General features: G+C 41.6%; 1 protein-coding gene across 1 annotated transcript; it reads left to right on the plus strand.

The window, feature by feature from the left end:
- The first annotated feature begins 289 nt into the window (after positions 1-289).
- PARP16 (poly(ADP-ribose) polymerase family member 16) lies at positions 290-18799 on the plus strand. The gene is made up of 7 exons (XM_056571733.1): positions 290-443; positions 4896-5086; positions 6391-6528; positions 10013-10219; positions 15202-15373; positions 16031-16175; positions 18282-18799. The coding sequence occupies exons 2-7, from the start codon at positions 4934-4936 to the stop codon at positions 18412-18414; spliced, it is 948 nt and encodes a 315-aa protein (XP_056427708.1). The 5' UTR covers positions 290-443; positions 4896-4933; the 3' UTR covers positions 18415-18799.
- The last annotated feature ends 755 nt before the right edge of the window (positions 18800-19554 follow it).

Genomic DNA, 19554 nt, shown 5'->3' on the forward strand with positions numbered 1-19554 from the left:
CTTGCCACTTCTTAGCAAGGTATTTCGCCAAGATGGAATAGAGCAGTGTTTCCCAGCCAACGGCTGTCCGGGCATGCTGGGAGTTGTAGTTTAGCAACAGCTGGAGGCACCCTGGTTGGGAAACACTGAAATATTGTATAGGAGGACTATGACCCCCATTGTTTCTGCAGCCTGGGTCTCTACACTTCTAGTTTCACGAGTGGGAGAGACGCACGCTACAAAGCACCATCTCCTGCACATGTGTGTTTACTCCAAAAAACTACACCTCCCAGCGTGCTTTGCGGCTGAAGACCCGGGAGGAATTACCTTGACTGCCTGCGTGGCTTACTGCTGTGATGTAGAGCGCAGGCAGTCCGGAGGGCAGCTATGAGCCTGAATTGATGTGAGACACGTCAGCTGTGCGGAAGTGAGCATGGTCTGCCCAGTGTCTATAAGGAAACCAGGTGAGAATCCCGTGTGTCAGTCTATGGAGAGGTGTACGGAAGCCCGGTGTGGTCAGTGCAGGCTGTGTGAACTGTACCTGATAGTAGAAATAGTGTTTCCATAGTATATACATAAGAAGCTTCACTGTACAGTGCCTGTGTGATGTGTATAGGACCCCATGATAACTCTGCTGATCCACACACATGGTTGCATGGGATAACCACTATATTGGATGTGGCCTCCTGTACCCATACAATGCCCATGCATACTATACCCATACAATGCCCATACGTACTATACCCATACAATGCCCATACATACTATACCCATACATACTATACCCATACAATGCCCATACATACTATACCCATACAGTGCCCATACATACTATACCCATACATACTATACACATACAATGCCCATACATACTATACCATACATACTATACCCATACAATGCCCATGCATACTATACCCATACATACTATACCCATACAATGCCCATACATACTATACCCATACAGTGCCCATACATACTATACCCATACATACTATACACATACAATGCCCATACATACTATACCATACATACTATACACATACAATGCCCATACATACTATACCATACATACTATACCCATACAATGCCCATACATACTATACCCATACAGTGCCCATACATACTATACCCATACATACTATACACATACAATGCCCATACATACTATACCATACATACTATACCCATACAATGCCCATGCATACTATACCCATACATACTATACCCATACAATGCCCATACATACTATACCCATACAGTGCCCATACATACTATACCCATACATACTATACACATACAATGCCCATACATACTATACCATACATACTATACACATACAATGCCCATACATACTATACCATACATACTATACCCATACAATGTCCATACATACTATACCATACATACTGTACCCATACAATGCCCATACGTACTATACACATACAATGCCCATACATACTATACCCATACAGAGCTCATACATACTATACACATACATACTATACCCATACAATGCCCATACATACTATACCCATACAATGCCCATGCATACTATACCCATACAATGCCCATACATACTATACACATACATACTATACCCATACAATGCCCATACAGACTATACCCATACAATGCCCATACATACTATACACATACATACTGTACCCATACAATGCCCATACGTACTATACACATACAATGCCCATACATACTATACCCATACAGAGCTCATACATACTATACACATACATAATATACCCATACAATGCCCATACATACTGTACCCATACAATGCCCATGCATACTATACCCATACAATGCCCATGCATACTATACCCATACAATGCCCATACGTACTATACACATACAATGCCCATACATACTATACCCATACAGTGCTCATACATACTATACCCATACATACTATACACATACATACTATACCCATACATACTATACCCATACAATGCCAATACATATTATACACATACAATGCCCATACATACTATACCCATACATACTATACACATACAATGCCCATACATACTATACCCATACAATGCCCATACATACTATACCCATACAGTGCTCATACATACTATACCCATACATACTATACACATACATACTATACCCATACATACTATACCCATACAATGCCAATACATATTATACACATACAATGCCCATACATACTATACACATACATACTATACCCATACAATGCCCATTAGGGGTGTGAATCGCCAAGAATTTGGCGATTCGATTCGAATCGCGATACCAGTGTGGCGATTCGATATATCCCGATATATCGCGATACCGTCTAGGTGACGATACATCGCGATATATCCCGATACATCGCCCACCTGGGAGCATTCATAGATCCCAATAGACGCCGCTGTCAGCTTTGACAGCGGCGATCTAGTACTCCGGTGCACACTTTTCTCATGTTATCACGTCCGGGCTGCAAAATAAAAGAAAACACACTTTCTCTTACCTGCCAACGAGCCCCCGGAGCTCCGGTACAGGTGTTGGGTCCCCGGGCTGTATTCTTCTTACTTCCTGTTAGCCCGGCACGTCACATGGAGCTTCAGCCTATCACCGGCCGCAGCGATGTCCCGCCTCGGCCAGTGATAGGCTATTAGCGGCGGCCCCCGGCTACTGAAATCAGCCGGGGGTCGCATAGTACGGAGCGGGCACAAGTCGGAGCCCGCTCCATACACCCAGAGCGACGCCGTGTCAGATCCGACCTGCCCGGCTCCACAAATGTGGAACTTTTATCTCCTGATGCCCAGGACATGCTGTTCCGGGCGTCAGGAGATAAAAATTCCACATCCCTAAAAGAATCGATTCAAAAATATTTTGAATCGATTCAGTATCGGCAAATGAAAAAATCGCGATTATCGCGAGAATCGATTTTTTTCTTACATCCCTAATGCCCATACATACTATACACATACAATGCCCATACATACTATACCCATACATACTATACACATACAATGCCCATACATACTATACCCATACAATGCCCATACATACTATACCCATACAATGCCCATACATACTATACCCATACATGCTATACCCCTACAATGCCCATACATACTGTACCCATACAATGCCCATGTATACTATACCCATACAATGCCCATACATACTATATCCATACAATGCCCATACATACTATACCCATACAATGCCCATACATACTATACACATACATACTATACCCATACATACTATACCCATACATACTATACCCCTACAATGCCCATACATACTGTACCCATACAATGCCTATACATACTATACCCATACAATGCCCATACATACTATACCCATACAATGCCCATACATACTATACACATACATACTATATCCCTACAATGCCCATACATACTGTACCCATACAATGCCCATGCATACTATACCCACACAATGCCCATGCATACTATACCCATACAATGCCCATACATACTATACCCATACAATGCCCATACATACTATACCCATACAATGCCCATACATACTATACACATACATAATATACCCATACAATGCCCATACATACTATACCCATTACCCATACATACTATACCCATACAATGCCCATACATACTATACCCATTACCCATACATACTATACCCATACATACTATACCCATACAATGCCCATACATACTATACCCATTACCCATACATACTATACCCATACATACTATACCCATACAATGCCCATACATACTATACCATACATACCATACCCATACAATGCCCATACATACTATACCCATACAATGCCCATACATACTATACCATACAATGCCCATACATACTATACCCATACATACTATACCCATACATACTATACCCATACAATGCCCATACATACTATACCCATACAATGCCCATACATACTATACCCATACATACTATACCCATACAATGCCCATACAATGCCCATACATACTATACCCATACATACTATACCCATACAATGCCCATACAATGCCCATACATACTATACACATACATACTATACCCATACAATGCCCATACATACTATACCCACACATACTATAGCACCCTTATCACAAAAGGCTCCAAACTGTGGACCTCCAGCTATTGCAAAACTACAACTCTCAGCATGACCGGATAGGCAACTTGGAGTTGTAGTTTTGCAATCTCATTCCAATAGAAAAGTGATCTCTAAACTATGAGCCAACAGCTGTTTCAAAACTACAACTCCCAGCAAGCCGTTGACTGACCGGACATGCTGAGAGTTGCAGTTTTGCAATCCCAGCTTAGTGTAATTCCAATAGGGCAACTGTCTACAAACTGTGCACTGATAGCTGTTGCAAAACTACAACTTCCAGCATGCCCGGACAGCCAAAGGCTGTCCGGGCATGCTGGGAGTTGTAGTTCTGCAACAGCTGGAGGTCCACAGTATGGAGACCTAGGTATTATTGGAATATGTGTATGATACCTTTACGTGTATCTGACCTATGTAAGATGGACTCAGATGGATTACTTGACAATTGTTGCAACATGCCTGCCTATCGGGGATATAGTCTTGCGCAGCCTCACAGCCATTTAACTGTCGTGATGCTAGTAGCATGGTTGGAAACATTAAAGTAGTTAAATATGTTTTCCCATAGAACAGCGTTTCCCAACCAGGGTGCCTCCTGCTGTTGCGTGCTCCCTCCCATAGACATGCATTGAGGGGGCGGGGTGTGACATCATGAGGGGGCTGGGGTATGATGTCACAAGCTCCCGGTGCCGGCTCCAGCGTTCGGAACAGTTTGTTCCAAACGCTGAGTAGCGGAGGACCCCTTTAATTCTATAGACTTCAGCATGAATGTTCTCCTCCTTGTATAGAACATTTTATTTTTATTTTTTTCTGTCCCCAGAGCAATTTCTTTGTGCTTTCTGAACCTGGAGTAAAGCAATGGTAGAGCAGATCATCACTAGAGATCCATTAGCAGCAGATCTGAAATGCAGCCTCTTTGTGTCTGCTCTCAGAAGCTACAAGAGGGACTCCGTTTTGAGACCGTTTCCTACTTTCTATGCCAGTGACCAATACAAAGATTTTGATGCCTTGGTGAGTAAATCCTCTGTGTATACCTCTATTATCCGCCATTGGATTTTCTGCCAAACTGAAGATGATCAATTATGGTTGTGTTTCTAGGATCCCCTTATATCTTACAATAATGATATAATATTATTGTTTTGCAGAAACAGTTTAGGTTAGGTGTAAACTTGAACTCCTGCGGGGTTCTTTAGATCGGCATGGAGTGATACATTCCAGCTGTATGATGCCCAGTGAGTTCCATGCACAAACCCATTTCTAATTATTCGGACTCATGCATGGAACTCTCTCTCTGGTTACTTCAACAACCTGACAGCGCATCATGGAAGGCATCTCTCCATGCCGATCTGAAAAATATGGAGATGCTAAAAGGGGTACTTCGCCCCTAGACATCTTATCCCCTATCTAAAGGATAGGGGATAAGATGTCTGATTGCGGTGGTCCCGCCGCTGGGAACCCCCGCGATCTCTCCTGCAGCACGTCCTGTCATCTGGAGCGCAGAGTGAGCTTCGCTCCATGCCTGATGACTGGCGATGCAGGGGCCGGAGGATGGTGATGTCACTCCCCCCTCAATGCAAGTCTATGGGAGGGGGCATGATGGCCACCACGCCCCCTCCCATAGACTTGCATTAAGGGGGTGGGGTGTGATGTCATGAGGGGGTGGGGCCGTGATGTCACAAACCTCTGGCCCCTGCATCGCTAGTCATCATGGAAAGAGCTCAGCTCACTCCGTGCTCCAGATGTCAGGGGTGCTGCAGGAGAGATGGCGGGGGTTCCCAGCAGCAGGACCCCCTGCGATTAGATATCTTATCCCCTATCCTTTGGAAGTTTACAGGTACACCTTTAAAGTGTTCCCCTTTGTCATATATCTTTTTGGTCAAACTGCGTGGCATATATAGGGAGTATCCTTCAGTTTAGGTGTCCATACACCATCTTTAGCTGTTTGACAAATAAGTGTTTGGCGAATGGTTTTTCTCTTAACCCTCCATACACATGCTTGCACAGCTTGGCCAAGTGTGCATGTGTTATCAGACAGAACATGGGAGTAAGCTGCAGTTAGACTCCTCTAGCAGGAGATTCTCCGAGGAAAATGAAAGACTCAGATAGTTGATCTCCAGCATGCCCGATCCTGGTTTCCCCCCCCACCAGCTTCTGACAGACCATTGAAAACAGCCTGTCTATAGGTATATTATGCCTCACCACCGGCAGAACAATGAGGCTGAAAGATAGAAATGTATCAGGAAGTTTATAGATCTATTGCATGTGACATTTTCTGGAAGTTCCAGTGTCTGTTGAAGTCTCTTTGTTTTTGGTAGATTGCCGACACAAATGTCTTACCCAGCCTTCAGGAATTCATCCAAAGCAATTCCAAGTTAGACCAGAAACTCCTCAGTCTGCTGAACTGGATTCTGTCAGAGAAGCTTTTCACCATCAAATGCCTTAAAAAGGAAAAGGTAACATTGATATTTAGGTATTCTGCTGGTGAACATCTGTACATACTGGACATGCTATAGATTTTCCATGGGGGTGGAATCCACAGCACATTTTACAAATCCCAATCACGTGCTGTGGACTTTGTCTGTGCTTTGTTTTTGTTTCAGTCAGTCTGTACTAACACCAATAATTATATATACACACAAAGTGGGGCAAAAAAGTATTTAGTCAGCCACCAATTGTGCAAGTTCTCCCACTTAAACAGATAAGAGAGGCCTGTAATTTTCATCATAGGTATACCTCAACTATGAGAGACAGAATGTGGGAAAAAATACAGGAAATCACATTGTAGGATTTCTAATGATTTAATTGGTAAATTGCTCGGTAAAATAAGTATTTGGTCACCTACAAACAAGCAAGATTTCTGGCTCTCACAGACCTGTAACTTCTTCTTTAAGAGTCTCCTCTGTCCTCCACTCGCTACCTGTATTAACAGCACCTGTTTGAACTTGTTATCAGTATAAAAGACACCTGTCCACAACCTCAAACAGTAACACTCCAAATTCTACTATGGCCAAGACCAAAGAGCTGTCAAAGGACACCAGATACAAAATTATAGACCTGCACCAGGCTGGGAAGAGTGAATCTGCAATAGGCAAGCAGCTTGGTGTAAAGAAATCAACTGTGGGAGCAATTATTAGTAAATGGAAGACATACAAGACCACTGATAATCTCACTCGATCTGGGGCTCCACTCAAGATCTCACCTCGTTGTGTCAAAATGATCACAAGAGCGGTGGGAAAAAATCCCAGAACCACACGGCGGGACCTAGTGAATGACCTGCAGAGAGCTTGGACCAAAGTAACAAAGGCTACCATCAGTAACACACTACGCCGACAGGGACTCAAATCATGCAGGGGGACGTGTCCCACTGCTTAAGTCAGTACATGTCCGGTATTGTGCTAATTATACGCCCCGAAAATGAATCGCTATGTTTTATATGTTTAATAACATGACGTTGGCCATTTTGTGTATGTTCTAAATAGACCACAGTGTATTCTAAAGTTCTTCTATTCAAGTGCCAGTCTGGGAGTAGAATACTTGTTGACTCTTTAGATATTTATGGCTGTTTAGATAAGACAGACAGAGAGATTCACACGTCTGTGTGAAAGAAACCTCCATGATATTCTTATCTCTCTAATCAATTTGGATGTCTAGGTAGGCTCCAAGATGTCTATGAGAGTCCAGGTTTTAATTACTTATATGTCAAAAATAATCCCTGAACCTATTAATATAGTGCTCCATACTTCAAGTGTGGAATGTGGGTTTGAAACCAACATTGGACAGTTAACCCTTAATGGTAATGATGCTAATTGCTTATGCAATAACACCCCCCTAGCTTATGGGTAGTTGACATTACACCGACAGGAAAGGCAATATGGGTATTATAGTGATGTCATAGTCATTACCATATGTACACGCCCAACCTACATTCATTGAGGAACTTCAATTTAGGAGGGTGTGTCTAATTAAAAAGTCTGGTAAACCAGATGTTAGGGACAGTGCTGTTCTGTAAAGAACACAAAAGGTACAAGAAAAATGTCCAACCAGGTGGAAAAGCCATGTGAGATCCCAGCAAGCGGACTGATCACACGGTACCAGACCAATGGCTATCCATGACGATGAGATGGACCTTTCAATTTTCCTAGGACCAGAAGTGAGGTTCTTATATAGACTTGGTAAGTGACACTAAAATGGTATTCCATTTAATTAAGACTAATTGGGATAATGTGGATGGAATTATACCATTTAGATTGGCGAATAAATTAATAAAATAAAATAATTAATTATCTCCATATTGAGATTATAGTTTTAGGATATTATGAGACTTCATTCTACCTGCTGAAGAATCAGGACTCATAATCTATCAAAGCATTAAATAATTGCTTAGACATTGATAGAATTCCTACATGCCAAACTAAGTGTTATAAGTATATTTCCCACACAGGAAAGTTGTTTCAAGTACTTCCTCCTAAAATATAGTCTAGTATATCATAGTTCTTCCATGTTTATATCCTTAGATGGATTTTCTCATTCTTGGAGTCATTTGATTTGTAGTTGGTTAGAATGGGGTGGGGGGTGTATTTAGCATTCCATATTGAGATGTCTATGATTAGATATTGCCCATCTTGATATCATCAGTTTCCTCTGGATAGAGTGATATGTAACCTTTTTATTATATGATATTCCTAAGCTAGTAGCTTTTGTTTTATTGTAACAAGTTACTTACTACTCACATGTATTGTTCTACTATATGTAGTCAATTAACAAGCTTGTAATGTTTACTATTATATCTAATTGATATTCAATTGCATATATCATTGTGTTTATTACTCATTTATGTTTATAACCAATAAATCTGCATACTTTTATTGTATTTTGCCAAACTACATCCTTAAGCGTTAATGTCATCCTGTCATAAAAAGAACTTTTGAACTATTGGGACAATGTCATATGGTCAGATGAAATCAAAGTAGAACTTTTTGGTAAAATCTCAACTCGTCATGTTTGGAGGAGAAAGAATGCTTAGTTGCATCCAAAGAACACCATATTTCTGTAAAAGGACCAGGACGACTGATCCGTGTAAAGGAAACAATGAATGTGGGGCCATGTATAGTGAGATTTTGAGTGAATCCTCCTTCCATCAGCAAGAGCATTGAAGATGAAACGTGGCTGGGTCTTTCAGCATGACAATGATCCCAAATACACTGCCCGGGCAACGAAGAAGTGGCTTTCGTAAGAAGCATTTTAAGGTCCTGGAGTGGCCTAGCCAGTCTCCAGATCTCAACCTCATAGAAAACCTTTGGAGGGAGTTGAAAGTACGTATAGCCCAGCGGCAGCCCCAAAACATCACTGCTCTAGAGGAGATCTGCATTGAGGAATGGGCCAAAATACCAGCAACTGTGTGTGCAAACCTTGTGAAGACGTTTGACCTCTGTCATTGCTAACAAAGGGTATATATAACAAAGTATTGAGATGAACTTTTGTTATTGACCAAATAATTATTTTCCACTATAATTTGCAAATAAATTCTTTAAAAATCAGACAATGTGATTTTATGGATTTTTTTTTCTCAAGAAAATTACAGGACTCTCTCATCTTTTTAAGTGGGAGAACTTGCACAATTGGTGGCTGACTAAGCACTTTTTGGCCCCACTGTGTGTGTGTGTGTGTGTATATAATTTTTATTTTTATATTAACATGTGGCAGATTCATTACAGAAGTTTCTGCTACTAAAAATCCATTCCAATCCTCTGAATTGGGGTTGTTGCTGGAGTGTATTCATGGACTGCTACAAACACCATTCAGATAAATGTGACAGTCACAGAAATTTCTGCAACAGCTAAAATATATTAGTAACCAGCAAGAAACCATGTCTGTACTAACCATATTGGTAACATACCCCAGCCTTGAGCTACGGTTCACCCTACCTTACTGTTTTAGTTTGAGAACATCCAGGCCTTGCCAGGCTCTCCCAGTCTTGCTCTGCCAACTCCTGACTTCCTGTTTGAAATAGAATACTGCGAGAAGCTGAATACCAAATTCCAGGAGACCCGTGGGGAGATGGATGTGATGTATGCCCTGCACGGCAGCCGTCTGGAGAACTTCCATTCCATTCTGCACAATGGCTTGCACTGCCATCTTAACAAGGTTTGACATAGTAGCTCATATTGCTGATTTATTACACTTACCTTTAACCCCTTAAGGACTCAGGGTTTTTCCGTTTTTGCACTTTCGTTTTTTCCTCCTTACCTTTAAAAAATCATAACCCTTTCAATTTTCCACCTAAAAATCCATATTATGGCTTATTTTTTGTGTCGCCAATTCTACTTTGCAGTGACATTAGTCATTTTACCCAAAAATGCACGGCGAAACGGAAAAAAAAATCATTGTGCGACAAAATCGAAAAAAAAACGCCATTTTGTAAATTTTGGGGGCTTCCGTTTCTACGCAGTGCATATTTCGGTAAAAATTACACCTTATCATTATTCTGTAGGTCCATATGGTTAAAATGATACCCTACTTATATAGGTTTGATTTTGTCGCACTTCTGGAAAAAATCATAACTACATGCAGGAAAATTTATACGTTTAAAAATGTCATCTTCTGACCCCTATAACTTTTTTATTTTTCCACGTACGGGGCGGTATGAGGACTCATTTTTTGCGCTGTGATCTGAAGTTTTTATTGGTATGATTTTTGTTTTGATCTGACTTTTTGATCACTTTTTATTCATTTTTTAATGTTATAAAAAGTTACCAAAATACGCTTTTTTGGACTTTGGAATGTTTTTTGCGCGTACGACATTGACCGTACGGCTTAATTAATGATATATTTTTATAGTTCGGACATTTACGCACGCGGCGATACCACATATGTTTATTTTTATTTTTTTTTTACACTGTTTTATTTTTCTTATGGGAAAAGGGGGGTGATTCAAACTTTTATTAGGGAAGGGGTTAAATGACCTTTATTAACACTTTTTTTTTACTTTTTTTTTGCAGTGTTATAGGTCCCATAGGGACCTATAACACTGCACACACTGATCTCTCATCCTGATCACAGGCGTGTATTAACACGCCTGTGATCAGCATTATCGACGCTTGACTGCTCCTGCCTGGATCTCAGGCACGGAGCAGTCATTCGTCGATCGGACACCGAGGAGGCAGGTAAGAGCCCTCCCGGTGTCCGATCAGCTGTTCGGGACGCCGCGATTTCACCGCGGCGGTCCCGAACAGCCCGACTGAGCAGCCGGGATACTTTCAGTTTCACTTTAGAAGCGGCGGTCAGCTTTGACCGCCGCTTCTAAAGGGTTAATACCGCACATCGCCGCGATCGGCGATGTGTGGTATTAGCCGCGGGTCCCGGCCGTTGATTAGCGCCGGGACCCACGCGATATGATGCGGGATCGCGGCGCGATCCCGCTTCATATCGCGGGAGCCGGCGCAGGACGTAAATATACGTCCTGCGTCGTTAAGGGGTTAAGCCAGTGTTTCCTAACCGGGGTGCCTCCAGCTGTTTCAAAACTACAACTCCCAGCATGCCCGGACAGCCTTCGGCTGTCCGGGCATGCTGGGAGTTGTAGTATTGCAACAGCTGGATGCACCCAGTTGAGAAACACTGCCTTAAAGGGGTACTCCAGTGGAAAACTTTTTTTAATTTTTTTTTTTTAAATCAACTGATGCCAGAAAGTTAAACAGATTTGTAAATTACTTCTTTAAAAAAAAAAAAAAAGAAATCTTAATCCTTCCAGTACTTATTAGCAGCTGTATACTACAGAGGAAATTCTTTTATTTTTGGATTTCTTTGCTATCAAGACCACAGTGCTCTCTGCTGACACCTCTGTCCATTTTAGGAACTGTCCAGAGCAGGAGCAAATCCCCATAGCAAACATATGCTGCTCTAGAGAGTTCGTAAAATGGACAGAGGTGTCAGCAGAGAGCACTGTGGTCGTAACAGAAAAGAAATCCAAAAAGAAAAGAATTTCCTCTGTAGTATACAGCCGCTAATAAGTCCTGGAAGGATTAAGAATTTTTAGTAGAAGTAATTTACAAATCTGTTTAACTTTCTGGCACCAGAAAAAAAAAAAGTTTTCCACCAGAGTACTCCTATAAGCATATATCAGGCGGCATTTACATTGCATTATAGGTCTCTGGTGAACTTGTATGCTGGAAATGCTACAAATATATACATTTTATGGAAACAATGATGGATACTATACAGTGTCGAAAAGCTTATGATTTATACATTAACTGAAATAACAGATGCCATTCAGTAACATCTGTCACCCATAGGCTACTAGTACACAGTATAAATTTTTTTCAGTATCCCACTTTTTATAATAGCATAGTCTACTTCGCTGGTCCATACTTCATATGTTGCTGTATACCAGTCTAAGGATGCATTCACACCACGTTTTTGCAGTACAGTTCCCGTATACGTTTTCAATTTGAAAACCGTATGGAACCATATTTACGGTTTCCATTTTAGGACATCGTCAGTCGACAGCCGTACCTCTGTCAGGCAAAACAGCGTCCCGCTTCTTCCCTCGGACCAATCGCCGTCAGCTGCAACTCCGTCCTCCGTCAGGCGAAACGGCATCCCTCTTCCTCCCTCTCACCAATCGCTGTCATCCTTCAGCCACAACTCCCTCATCCAAAAGTCCCTCATCCAAAACACGTCATGTCTCAGACGATTCTCCCTCAGGCGCAGAGCCGACGCTGCACAGCATGTACAGCAGAACCCGTATAACAGAGAGCCGACACTGACTCGGCTCTGCTACACAGCAGGAAGGTTTTTTGTCTGAGGGATGACTGAGTTTTGGATGAGAGACTTTAGGATGACAAAGGAGGGAGGAGGGAGTTGCGGCTGACGCCTGACGGAGATTGGTCCGAGGGAGGAGGCGGGACGCAGTTTTGCCTGACGGAGGATGGAGGTAGGGCTGACTATGTCCTAAAATGGACACTGCATCCAGTTGCATCCGTTTTGCATCTAGTACAGTTTTGTCCGTTTTTTCCCCGTACTAAAAACCGTAGCCTATCACGGTTTTTGGTCCGGGTGAAAATCTGTATTGAAACCGTATACGTTTTTTTTAACATGGGAATCAATGGGAACCGTACAGAACCGTATGTGCCTACGATTCCATGCGGTTTTCACCATACGGATTTTGACTTTGCACAGTTTTATTCTTGGAATTTCAATCAAACAAGTGAAACTTTATTCATAATGGAGTGAAAAGTTATAAACATATAAGTTTTTTTCTTAAGAAACCGATGCATCCGGACATAATTTTTTCAAACCGTATACGGGTTAAAATTTGTACACACATTTTGATACAGTTTAGTCAGGTTTTGAGGAATCGGTTTTTCATCAAAAACCTGATACTGGAACTGTATTGCAAAAACATGGTGTGGATGCACCCTGAGGCCGGGTTCACACCACGTTTTTGCAATACAGTTCCCGTATCCGTTTTCAATATCAAAACCATACGGAACCGTATTGAAAACCATATGCATTGACTTTCCATTGAAAATCGTATGCCAAAAGATGCATCAGATTGTTTCCGTTTTGCATCCTGTACAGTTTTGTCAGTTTTTTTCCCGTACCCAAAACTATAGCCTACCACGGTTTTTGGTCCTGGTGAAAACGTAAACGTATTGAAACGTATACGTTTTTTTTTTTAACATGAGAGTCAATGGGAACCGTACAGAACCATATGTGGGTACGGTTCCATCCGGTTTTCACCATACGTTTTTTGACTTTGCACAATTTTTTTCTTGGAATTTCAATCAAACAAGTGAAACTTTATTTATAATGGAATGAAAAGTTAAAAACATATAAGTTTTTTTCTTAAAAAACTGATGCAACCAGACATCATTTTTCAAACCGTATATGGTTTAAAATTTGTACACACATTTTGGTACAGTTTAGTCAGGTTTTGAGGAATCTGTTATTTATTTATTTATTTTTTATCAAAAACCTGATACGCGAACTGTATTGCAAAAAACGTGGTGTGAACCCAGCCTAACAGAGGCCAAAACTAATTTCATCTGAAGGAACCTTATAGAGATGTTTAGCCTGTAAGTTGGGAGCGTACATGCTTAAACACGCTAAACAGAAGCCATAAATGCAGTGTGAACGCAGCCAAGCATGTTCATAGATTTACATATACTGCAGGGTCCCTAAAACTTGCAGCTCTAAAATAACTTCTTGCATCAGACTTTGCAGCTCGGGGATAAGGTCCACCAGAAATCTGATGTATTTATTGATTTACAATCACTCGCCAAACTTCTGTTGTAGAACAAAGCATAGATTCCATCAGATCTCCTATTCCAATCCTGTTTCCTCCAGAGATAAGTGTCACCAGTGGTGTCTGACATCCACTTATCTCTCTCCATTCTTTTAATATAAAATTATTGTGTGGTGGTGTCTTATTGAGTGACGTGGAGATGGTAATTCTAAGGTCATTTCTTTGTTCTTCAGAAAACATCTTTGATGGCACACTCAGGGCAAGACTGATACCATGTAATGCCCAATGCAGGGCTTGAAGGGGCAGTGCATGGCAGTGTATTTTTTCTGAGTGTCTTTGATTTCCTGTGCCATGCTTCACCCCCTTAGCTGTAGAGCAGTGTTTCCCAACCAGGGTGCCTGAAGCTGTTGCAAAACTACAACTCCCAGCATGCCCGGACAGCCTTCGGCTGTCCGGGCATGCTGGGAGTTGTAGTTTTGCAACAACTGGAGGCACCCTGGTTGGGAAACACTGCTGTAGAGTAAGTTTTGCCTGGAGTATTTCTTAGAGATGAGCGAACTTACAGTAAATTTGATTCGTCACGAACTTCTCGGCTCGGCAGTTGATGACTTTTCCTGCATAAATTAGTTCAGCTTTCCGGTGCTCCGGTGGGCTGGAAAAGGTGGATACAGTCCTAGGAGACTCTTTCCTAGGAATGTATCCACCTTTTCCAGCCCACCAGAGCACCTGAAGGCTGAACTAATTAACGCAGGAAAAGTCATCAACTGCCGAGCCGAGAAGTTCGTGACGAATCGAATTTACTGTAAGTTCGCTCATCTCTAGTATTTCTATTAGTCATATTTAACGTGTCCATATTTTTATGTTACCGTTCATGTTCTTGTAGACATCTTTATTTGGGGAAGGCACTTACTTAACCAGCGACCTCAGCCTAGCTCTCCTTTACAGCCCGCATGGACACGGATGGGCTCATAGCATATTGGGACCAATCCTTAGCTGTGTGGCCATGTGTGAAGTCATTGATCATCCCGATGTTAAGTGCCAAGTCAAGAAAAAAGGTGAGACATATTATCTGTGTGCTTCCAAAGCAGATAAGTGAAATCAAAAGTAAGGCTGCGTTCACACGGCCGTTCTTCGCCCGTCAAAAATAAAAACAGACTTAAAAAAGAAACGGACAATAACGGATGCAAACGGATGTTATCTGTTTGGATCTGTTATTTTTCAGTTAATAAATTTTTTTTGGGTTCTGAGTATGCTCAGAAGTAAAAACGTATCAAAAAATGGATTGGAAAAACTGATGCAAACGGATGACATTAAAGGCTCATCCGTCTTTCCATAAACTTCAATGTTAAATTGACTGTATCCGTTTTTTTCTTCCATTTATTTGACGGGAGAAAAAATACTGCATGCATTGTCTTTTCTCCCGTAAAAAAAAAAAAAAATGGAAATGAGCGCAGGCGGGTACAAACTGATGTGAAAGGATTGTAAAAAAATCTCATTGACATCACTGGGATTATTTTACAACAGTTTGTAATCCGTTTACAAGCAGCAACAACTGTACCTAAACGGGGGGAAAAAAATGGGGACAGATGGGGACAGTGAGCGCACCCTATCTATAGGTCCTGTTGTATTTTAAATGTTTGCTTCTGTGCACATTTCTTCATATTGATGTTTTTTTTTATTTAATATATTTGCTTGCTTCCTGTTCTGCTCAGACTCCTCTGAAATAGATCGCAAGCGAGCGAGAGCACGGAACAGCGAAGGGGGTGACGTTCCAGAGAAGTACTTTGTGGTGACCAATAATGAGTTGTTGCGAGTAAAATATCTTCTGGTATATTCTCAGGAACAACCACAGAGGAGGTGAGCTAACCAGTCAGTCTTTGCTAGCAAAGGAATTTTTCTGTCTTATTGAATTAAGTTTTTTTTATTTATTTGTTTTATTAAAAGTACCGTATTTTCTGGCATATAAGACAACTTTTAAACCCGGTAAAATGTTTTCAAAAGTCGGAAGTCGTCTTATACGCCAGGTGCTGCAGTCGGCCGGGACGCCTTGGGTATGGATTATCCATACCCCAGGCATTCCGGCCAAGATTAATTTCCCTCTTCACATCCAGGACATCCCTGTGTCCCAAAATATATTTCGGGACACAAGGATGTCCCAGTTACCTTTCTGCGGCCCTGCGTTAACTTTAAAAACGCAGGGGCCGCCGGGAGGTAGCGCACGCATGGACGTCACTGATGTCCAGTGCGTGCACCCATAGAAACGGCAGAGTGGAACGGAGCAGCAAGGACGCGTGGGTATGGTAAGTTACCAGCACATCCTCTTCGGTGCGCCGGCCACTGCTCCTCCGGTCCCGGGACCTACTGTTTTGGCCTATAGGGCATAGCAGTAGATTGTGACCCCGGAACGGAGGAGCGGTGGTCAGAGTACTGAGGTGAGGCAGTACAGAGACATACAGCCTCCAATCATACGCTGTGTATGGCTGAAGGCTGTTTGTCTGTGGGGGGCCACTGCCTACCTAATGTGGGGGAACTACAACCTAATGTGGGGGAAACTATACTGCCAACCTAATGTGGGGGAACTATTCTGCCTACCTAGTGTGAGGGAACAGTGGTAAGGTACCGTATATCGCAGTAGAGGAGTAGTCTAATACGGCGAGTAAATCCCCAAATCTATATTTAAACTGTAAAAGTTGGGGGTCGTCTTATATGCCGGAAAATACGGTAAGCAACAATCGGTAGTACAAGCATAAGCAAAGAAAATAAATCTGCACATATTACAATTCCAGTGAAACATACATAGATGTCAGTGCAAATAACAATAGTGAACATCATACTAAAAAAGGTGGGTATAGGTTGCTCAACACCAGAAAAGGAAAGAATAGAAAAGGACCAAACGAGGACTGGCACAGGAGAAAAAGTTGTGTACCCAATACAACTTTCTAATATTTCTGTCCTCTAGTAAGGCCTATGAGGTCTGCTGTATATACAGATGAGTAGGTATTGTATGAATATGCTGTAGGGGAAAACGTGAGTCCAATTAGGGTAATAGCAAGAAATGTTTATTCACATAAAACCGCATATATAATAACAATAACTTATACCAATATACCAATATAAAGTATCAATTGTATACTGTGCACCAACTATAGGGATATGTAGCAAATGCTCACATGCATAAAATCTTCCTTGAGCTGACTGCAGGGCCCTTGCAGGACTTTTACTTCAACGGATAAGCAGCAATTAAAGGGGTATTCCAGGCAAAAACATCTTATGTCCATTCATGTCTATGGGAGGGGGCGTTGCGGCAGTTACGCCCCCTCCCATAGAAATGAATGGAGGGGGCGTGGCTTGACGTCCCCGTCTTGGAAGCCCGGAGGTTTCTGAAACTTCAGATGCAGCTACGCATAGAATGCGGGCTTCTGCAGGGAGATCGCGGGGGGAGTCCCAGCGGCGCGCCCCCCCCGCGATCAGACATCTTATCACCAGGGCCTCCAAAACCCTATTATATTTAGCTGGGCACTTTCTATTCTTGTACACCCCTTATGGGAAAGGTATAACAGAATTAACCAACTTTTTATATTTGGTAAATGTAGAAATACATTTTGGTAAATAAAGAAATAACACCTACTGTAGGAAGGTACATACAAGATGGGGCCATGTTCTTATGGTCCATGCGGTAGCTGTAAAGCCTTTACCGTAATACAAGACAGTTTATGGTTAGATCCATAGAGGGCTGTGGAGAAGTGACTACAAGAATGAATCGCACGTAAGGGGAATTGTTTAGTGCCACATGGGTTGTGTCTGGTTTTGCAGCTTAGGTGAATAGGGCTGGGCTGCAATACTAGACCAAAGTGTCATCATTTCCAAGGCAAAAAGCCCATACAGCGTTAGTTTAATTGTACAATTGTTAAATAATTAAATTTATCTTTTAAAAACATTATCTTTCTTTTTCCCATCATGCAGGTCCAAGCAGCCATCTTGGTTCTCAAGCCATCGGTTTGCTATCTTAATGACGCTGTACCTTTTTGTACTGATCCTTATTGGGTTAAGCAGTTCTAAGACATTTATGCATCACTGGAACAGACTGTTAAGCTGAAGCCTTGGTCTCTTGCTGTCTACAAACTGCACCAGAAGCCTTAACTATGTACTTTTACCACAGCCGTTCAGACTTTACCCTTTGAGTTGACCAAGCATAAAGGCATTCCAGCTTTTTACAGACTCTGAATTCCTGAGCGGCATGGACAAAGCCGCAACATTATTTTTTTTTTTTAATTCTTCAGAATTATGATGCCACTAAGCAATACAAGAAATCCTGAAGAGGATTCATAAAGGAGAAGTCATGAAAATCAGCACCTTAACTGAGACCTGGCAAAGAAGGATAAATGTGAAGAATCTTTTGTTAAATGGGCACTCTCATTAAAACTTATTTTTGCTATTGCACTCTTTATGGTAAATAAAAAATATTTCGAACATACTTTGTTTAAAAAAAATGAAGTTTTCTATGTCTTATTTGTGCTTAAAAAAGCTCAAGAGCACATTTTCAACCATCTCATACACAGACTTTGGACCGAAGCCCAAACACAGGAAGTGCAGCCTGTAGTGCTGAGGGGGGGTGTCCAACCAACAGCATATGGCAGTTAAGTGTGAGAGGAGCTATGATTGGATGAGGCTGGACACCCCCCCCCCTCAGCACTCCAGGCTGCACTTTCAGTGTTTGGACTTTGGTCCAAAGTCTGTATGAGAGGGGGAAAATGTGCTCTTGAGCTTTTCTAAGCACAAATAAAACATAGAAAACTTCATTTTTTTTTAAACAAAGTATATTAGAAATATTTTTTATTTACCATAAGGAGTGCAATAGCAAACATTTTTTTAGTGAGAGTTACCTTTTAAAGATTTGATGATGATAATAGTAAGAATATTATTCTTGTCATATCAGCTTATAAATGGCACAGCAGTCATATGTTTTCTGCTGCTCACATTCACAGCTGAAAAATATAACTAGACTGGTGTTTTATCCTCAACACGGACATTGGTAAATAAAGACTAATGCCTTTCTTGTCTAGCATGTTTTTTCAATGTGTTATCTGTAGTGATATAGAGGGTGTACCTGTAGGTGTTGGTGGGCTTAGAGGGGTACTCCAGTGGAATAATTTTTTTTTAAATCAACTGGTGCCAGAAAGTTAAACAGATTTGTAAATCACTTCTATTAAAAAATCTTAATCCTTCCAGTACTTAT

This window comes from Hyla sarda, chromosome 4, assembly GCF_029499605.1.
Source record: "Hyla sarda isolate aHylSar1 chromosome 4, aHylSar1.hap1, whole genome shotgun sequence".
In the NCBI taxonomy this organism is placed as follows: domain Eukaryota; kingdom Metazoa; phylum Chordata; class Amphibia; order Anura; family Hylidae; genus Hyla; species Hyla sarda.